Consider the following 7,554-nt stretch of genomic DNA (forward strand, 5'->3'; position numbering starts at 1 on the left):
CTGGAACTAGCTCTGTAGACCAGGCTGGTCTCGAACTCACAGAGATCCGCCTGCCTCTGCCTCCCAAGTGCTAGGATTAAAGGCGTGCGCCACCACCACCCGGCAATGCATTATTTTCTAAAGTTTACTGTCCACACATGCTAAGCCTCTGTGAACAGTGGAGGAGGGCGCCCATGACACTGAAGTTGGTGAGCACACCAAAACCAAAAGGGCTTGTTCTAGTGGCACAGGAGGGAAAGCCATGGCATTGTGGTGCAGAAGTTTGGTAAGACTTCTAGCGATTTGTAGGGAACGCTTTGTTTATTTTCTTAGGCTGGTAGAGAGGTAGGATTTGTGTTCAGAGTTCAAAATTCCTAACATGCTTTCTATTGTGTGGTTAGGGGAAAAATGGAAGAGATAAATGAAAAATTAGGGAAATAAAAATTTTTTAAAGATTACTTTTTTTATGTATGTGAGTGTTTTGCCTTCCTACATTTGTGACTACATGCATTCCCAGTGACCAGGGGGGCCCATTATATCCCTTGTATCTGGAATTACAGATGGTTGTGTGCCATCATGTAGGTGTTAGGACTCAAACGCAGGTTCTCTGAAAGAACAAGTGCTCTTAACCACTGAGCCCAAAGTGGAAAAAAAAGTGAGATTAGGGGGCTATGATGGCATAGTGTTTCTTATAGAGGACCAAGCATCCACATAAGGTAGCTCACTGTAACTGTAGCTCCAGGGAATCTAATAGGTTCTTTAGGACCTTCCAGGCACCCGCACTCACACATGTACCCTCTGCAACATACACAGGATTTAATTTTTAAAAAAAAAAAACTTAAAATGAAAAAAAAAGAGAGAGAGACTGTGGAGTTGGGCATAGTGACCCTCACCTATAAATTATAGTCCTTGGGAGGAAGAAGCAGGAAGAATACATGCTTAGGGTAAGCCTAGTCTGTCAGCATAGGCTTCCAAGGCACCCTAAGTAATAAGACTGTGTCTCATCAAATTAAAAAATAGAGAGAGCAAGAGAAAGAAAGAGAAGGAAGGAATGGGGAGGGGGAGTAAGCATTGGCAACAATGAGTTTTAAGAATTTGTTAAAAGAGTTTAGAGTTAGAGGCAAACTGCTATTGTAGGCATGTGTGTATGCGTGTGCTTGTGTGTGTACACATATTTTATATATTTTGGCTCTTGGAGATTGATCTCAGGTCATCTGGCTTAAAGGGAAGTATCTTTCTTACCTGTTGATCTTACTGGCTTAGAAGCAACAACTTACATTCAATAAATGATGGCTTGTTTTTCAAGAAAGTTCATTGCTAGCTTGGAAAGTCACAGCTCCTACATCCAGATGTGGCTTACATGTGTAGTTCCAGCACTCAGGAGATAGAGGCAGGGGCAAGGGCCAGCCTGGGACACACCAAACACAATGAGACCCGCCAGATCCTTGGCTGAACACTAAGCTCAAGCTGACAGAACAGAACACTGAAGTCTTCTGACGTCTGTGCCTCCCTACTGCTTCCCTGTGTGACTGTCAGTTGCTGACCCTGATGAAGAGTGGAAGACATAGCTGGAGTTGCCTTCGAATATGGACTTTGTTCTGAGTTCTGTGTGAAAGCTGGGTGGGCCTCGCAAACAGTCTTTTAGTTAGAAATAGTTAAAAAGAATGGAAATATGCACTTGCGGTTTATTTATTTTATGGTCAGTAGTCTTTCATTTATGATAAACCAAAAATTATATTCTATTTTTATTCTTTGTTTTTTTCAGGTCCTAAACATGCAGCTCTCGGATGGAGGACAAGGAGATGTCCCTGTTGATGAAAACAAACTCCACGGTAAACCTGACAAAACCTTGCGCTTTTCCCTCTGCAGTGATAATCTGGAAGGCATATCTGAAGGTGAAGGGCTACTGCATTCAGGGAGTGTGTGATCCCAGTTGTTCTGTGTTCTTTAAAGGAGCCTTATAATTTACAATTAAGCCATCATGCCTCTCACTAAGGAGGATAATGAAATTTTCCTCTAACGAGCTTTAACATGGCTGGAAGACTTTTTTCTAAATATAATTAAGATTGCAAGAGGCTGTTGGTCGTATATAATGGGAACATGTGTCCTCATTCAGTATTAAATGAATAACAGCAAGTTGTATTTCTCAACTTGCTGTCTGTCAAAGCTTATAGAGCTCCTTTAGAAGGCTATGGTGCATGTGCAGATGGGGAGAGTGGACTGATGAGCATTTCAGGATGTTGTGCATACTTTTTACTGTTGTGTTCCTGTATCCACACACTCACACCTGCCGTCAGGGCGAAGATAGACCTTAGCTGGTAGAATGTTTGCCTGGCATGCCTAGATCTAATCTTCAATAACAAAGGAAGCTTTAAGCCAGAATGTGAAGTAAGAGTTTGTCATTCCATAATTTAGCGCCTTTTGTTTATGTATAGAGTCCAGTTTATTAATGTTTAAAGGAAGATATACATGGGTAACATATGTTCACTCTACAAAATGTGAAAAAGAAATAAATTCACCTATAATTTCACTATTGACAGTTGATATTTGAATTATTTATAGCAAAATTAAGTTAATGACATTTTGTAACATTTTTACTTTTGTGTGCCAATAACATTCCCTTTGTAATTTGTGGTCTTAAATAACATGTTTGTATTTTTATAATTTTCTTTTCTATCTTTCTGAGACAAGAGTCACAATGTATCTTTGGCTGACCCAGAATTTGCTAAGTAGAACAGTCTGGCCTTGCACTTACAAAGGTTCTCCTTCCTCTGTCTCCCAAGTGCAGAGATTAAAGGCATGACCACCACCCCTGGCAATAATATGTTTTAAAGGAATTTTTTAGCTTCAAATATGCCTGTCAATTTATTTTAGCATTCTATTGTGTGTAGAAATGTCGAATACTTCTACTTCTTATTTTATTTATTTACTTTTATTTACGACATATATTCCCGATTTTCCCTGGTCAAGAGTTCTTTGAAACAATTCCATCAGCCTTAGGCAATCAGAAAATAGAAATGTCTGATTTTCTCATCTTGCAAATAGCCCTGCAGGTAATAGGTTTTTTTTTTTAATGATTTAAAAAATTTATTATGTATAAAATATTCTCTCTGTGTGTATGCCTGCAGGCTAGAAGAGGGCACCAACCCCCATTACAGATGGTTGTGAGCCACCATGTGTTTGCTGGGAATTGAACTCAGGACCTTTGGAAGAACAGGCAATGCTCTTAACCGCTGAGCCATCTCTCTAGCCTGTGACATAGGTTTTTTTTTTTTTTTTTTCTTGAGACAGGGTTTCTCTGTGGTTTTGGAGCCTGTCCTGGAACTAGCTCTTGTAGACCAGGCTAGTCTCGAACTCACAGAAATCCGCCTGCCTCTGCCTCCCGAGTGCTGGGATTAAAGGTGTGCGCCACCACCACCTGGCTCGTGACATAGGTTTTAAACTGACCATTAAGCGTGCTTGTGACCTTGTCAACTTCAGCCATTTTCATCTGGATGGATGAGTGGTCCTTGGCACTAATGATGCAGCAGTTACAGAGCATATAGGTTCACAAACTTGCTGGCGTTATTCTGCATGTCCAGGCGTCACCTGCCTCCTCTAGGTCCTGTGTGAGAGTGCAGAAAGTACGTCTACTTCTTAAATATTGCAGTCATTCTACAAGAACCTTAATCATTTTTTCTTTTTCTTTTCTTTTTTTTTTTTTTTTTTTTTGAGACAAAGTTTCTCTGTAGCTTTGGTGCCTATTCTGGAACTAGCTCTTGTAGACCAGGTTGTCCTGGAACTCACCGAGATTCTCCTGCCTGTGCCTCCTGTGTGCTGGGATTAAAGGTGTGCACCACCACAGCCTGGCTATTATTATTATTATTATTATTGTTATGGTTTTTTTTGAAGATACGTTTTTAGAATGAGAGCTGTTGGCTCAAAGACATCTATGTTTTTAAGGAAATAAATACAATTTTAAAAGTATTTTAAATCAGGCATGATGACACACATCTATAATCGCAGGGTTCAGAAGGCTGAGGCAGAAGACTTGAGAGTGTAAGACTAGTCTGGGCCATGTAGTAAAATCTTTCAAAACAAAGCAGAACAAAAACTATAATCATTTTTTAGGCTGTTTTCATTGCATGAAATGTTCCATGATGACTTATGAATGTTTTAGAAAGATGCTGACAGAATGACCATTTCTTTAGGCCCTTCTAATCGCTCCAATTCAGTATCTTCTCTTGACCTGGAAGGAGAGTCTGTGTCTGAACTTGGGGCTGGACCTTCTGGGAGTAATGGAGTAGAAGCCCTGCAACTGCTAGAACACGAGCAAGGTAAAGTGGTGGTGAGTGCAGCTGTACAGAAGAGTCTGTACAGTGGTTTCAAGAGAAGCGTGTACGTTGGCTGTGTTTGGGAAGAGTCATTTAAGTTTAATTAAGAGTAATTTAAATTAAGCAAGTTCCAGGACAGCCAGGACTAATTTTGGTTTTTCAAGACATTTCTTGTAGCTTTGGAGCCTGTCCTGGAACTCTCTCTCTAGACCAGACTGGCCTTGAACTCATAGAGATACACCTGCCTCTGCCTCCTGAGTGCTGGGATTAAAGGCATGTGCCACCACTGCGTGGCTGCCAGAACTTTTATACAGAGAGGCCCTGTCTTGAAAAACCAAACAGAAAAAAGAAAACTAGAATCACATATTTGACAGGCCTTCTGAGTGATTCCAGTGTAGGAGGTGACAGTCTTAACATGGGAGGTGTTAAGAAGTGAGTCAAAGGCTGGAGAGTTGGCTCAGCCTTCTGTTGTGTCACACACTGTTCCTGGAACACTACACACGTCTTCTCACTGCAGATAGGGAGCCCACAACAGACCAAAGTCCTTTGATGAGCCATGACTTTTATCGGGGTTACTTATAGCAGAAATAACTCATAGACAACTGTTTAATCCCACCCCAGAAGGAGTAACAGCTCACAAGAGTTGAGAACCTAGAGTACACTGCCTCATCCGCAGGCAGCTCATCAGGTTGAAGAGTATCCTTTCCAAGTGACGCAGTTGGTCTAAACCTCTTGCAGGCCGATTAGCTGGCTTCTGATTCTTCCAGACATCTTGTCTGGTCTCAGATTCTTCTTTGCAGTTTGGCTTTTCTTGACTCTACATGTCTGAGAGGGAATCTCAGCTTTTATTGTTTATTTGAATTGGAATATTTAAATTTCAGAGAACACTGTTAAACAATACTCTTAAGAAGACTTGCTGCTCTTGCACAGTACCCTGGTTTTGTTTTCAGCACCTATATGACAGCCTGTGTGGGGTCTGCAGACACCAGGCATGCCTGTGGTACACATACATATACATGCAGGCAAAAATTTATCTACATAAAATAATAAAATAAATTAATCTAAAAAGAAGGTGAATTGAGGCATGGGTATGCTGATGCAAGTCTTTAACCTAGCACTCAAGACGGAGAGGATTTCTAGCTAGCTTGCTCTACACAGAGAGACCCTACCTTAGAAAAAAGAAAGAAAGTGAATTGAGAGCTAGATGTGGTGACCTATGCCTGTAATCCCATCATTACAGAGTGGGTGAGGTGGGAGGAACATAAATTTATGCCTTTTTGAGGCCTTGTTTTAAAACAAAACAAAAAACATCAACACCAAAACCAAAACAAAATTTTCTAAAAAGCAAATTGACCAGAATGTGTTGTAGGGCTGGTCAGATGGCTCATAGATAAGAGTGCTTGCTGTGCAAGGTTGAATACCCTCAGCATCGGGCCACAGAGACACTGTCCTTGAAGTTTGCTTAGATAGAATGCTGAGTTTTCAGTGCAGTGTAAAGTGAAAAGCAATAGTGAGGACACTTTGCGCTTCTAAATGTGCATATCACATACACAAAACGAGTTGTAGAAAATTGGTCTAGAAAAGAATGAAAACTATAGAATGCACACTTGAAAGCTGTTGCCAAGTAAATAGTTTGCATATGCGTTTATCACCTAATTTTTAACAATAATTGGATCCAGTAAGCCACCCTGAAGTGTTTACCTTTGCTTTCCTGTTTGGCTTAGTTTTTCTCATTTAGACTGGGCTCCTCTATCTCCTGTCAGCAGTGGTTAGTTGGGGATCTCTGCTAATCTTTATTGGGGTGAATTGATCAGTGGGGAGCAGGCTGGAATGTGTGCTTATTAATGATAAAATGAATAACTTAAAGTTTAAAGATAGAATCCTGTTAAGTCAACCAAAAAGTCGTAGCTGTGCCACCATTTTTAAAGTGCTTAAATTTGTTTTTGATAGCTACAACTCAAGATAATCTTGATGATAAACTGAGGAAGTTTGAGATTCGTGACATGATGGGACTAACAGATGATAGGGACATATCAGAGACAGTGAGTGAGACCTGGAGCACCGATGTCCTGGGAAGTGACTTTGACCCGAACGTGGATGAAGATCGTTTGCAAGAGATTGCAGGTAACTGGTGTTCAGGGCCTGCAGGAATGAATAACTATCTAGTTGTCAGGCCCGTTTGTCCATCACAGGAGGGCTAGAGGTAGGGCTCTCAGCATTGCCTAGGTTGCTGGCTTCCATGTGCAACAAGGCATTTCAGTGTCCAACCTAAACAGGCATGTGTTAACTACTGTTTATGTTAACCCTGCCATGCTGGTAAAATGGCTGATCTGGGAAAGGCACTTGCTGCTAAGCCTCATGAGCTGACTCAGACCCCTAGGAGCCATAGAGGGAAGAAGAGAACTGTCTCCCACAAGTTGTTCTCTGACCTCCGTGTGTGTCATGTTTTAGCACAGTTCTACTACATACTTTTTTTAAAAAAGAAGAAAGGTTAATCCCAGTTCTTACGAGGCAGAGGCAGGTGGATCACTGTGAGTTCAGGCCAGCCTGGTCTACATAGGTAGTTCCAGGACAGCCAGGGACGACACAGAGAAACCCTGTCTTGAAAAAAAGCAAAGACCTACACAAGAGTCTTTTGAGTTAATTTCATGTCAAGTTTTATCTCTGGGGCATAGTGTATTTACTCAGTTTATGATTAGCTTATTGTCTTTTTGAGGCTAAAAACCCTACCTTAAAACGAAGGTTCCATAGACTATATTCATAACACATGGGCTCAGAGAATGCTGAAGTTCTCTAAAAGGAGGGCTGGAGGTGTAGCTATTGTTGGGACACTAGCCTACCATGTGTGATGGTCTAGGAACTATTCCCAAGCACCACAAAACCATAGAAAACAGTGAAATGAACTCATTTCTAGAAGGACTAATTCTCTTCTAAAGTGTAACTAACCAGTTTTTCCTTTTTTAAAATGTCAGTTTATTGTGTTAGGACATTCAAAACCTGCCCTTTTTAGAATGCTGTTTTGTGACTTTTGAAAGATTCATACAGCCTTTTAATTACTATCTTCCTTTTCTTTTTAAATCATGAAAAATATCAACCGCAGACAACAGAGAATGGTAGAAACTCACTGTACCTGGCCCTGAGCTAAATTAATTAGACACACAAGGCCATGTTTTCCCATTCTTCCCCATCAGGCTTAGGCAAATTCCAGACATTCTTTTTCTTTTATTTGTATTTCATGTGTATGAGTGTCATATATATATAT

The 7,554-nt window shown here is 40.7% G+C and overlaps 1 protein-coding gene across 8 annotated transcripts in view; it reads left to right on the top strand.

Moving 5' to 3' along the window:
• Gapvd1 (GTPase activating protein and VPS9 domains 1) overlaps positions 1 to 7,554 on the top strand; it is an 81,036-nt gene that overhangs the window by 36,166 nt on the left and 37,316 nt on the right. For 5 of the 8 annotated variants that reach the window (XM_026777308.1, XM_005346008.3, XM_013345944.2 and 2 more), the window contains 3 exons: positions 1,745 to 1,874; positions 4,170 to 4,295; positions 6,243 to 6,416. In XM_026777308.1, coding sequence (XP_026633109.1) covers positions 1,745 to 1,874; positions 4,170 to 4,295; positions 6,243 to 6,416 — 430 coding nt within the window. The remainder of the gene's footprint in view (positions 1 to 1,744; positions 1,875 to 4,169; positions 4,296 to 6,242; positions 6,417 to 7,554) is intronic. The other 3 variants (XM_013345943.2, XM_005346010.3, XM_026777328.1) reach the window with 1 other exon arrangement.

This window comes from Microtus ochrogaster, chromosome 4 (assembly GCF_000317375.1).
Source record: "Microtus ochrogaster isolate Prairie Vole_2 chromosome 4, MicOch1.0, whole genome shotgun sequence".
In the NCBI taxonomy this organism is placed as follows: domain Eukaryota; kingdom Metazoa; phylum Chordata; class Mammalia; order Rodentia; family Cricetidae; genus Microtus; species Microtus ochrogaster.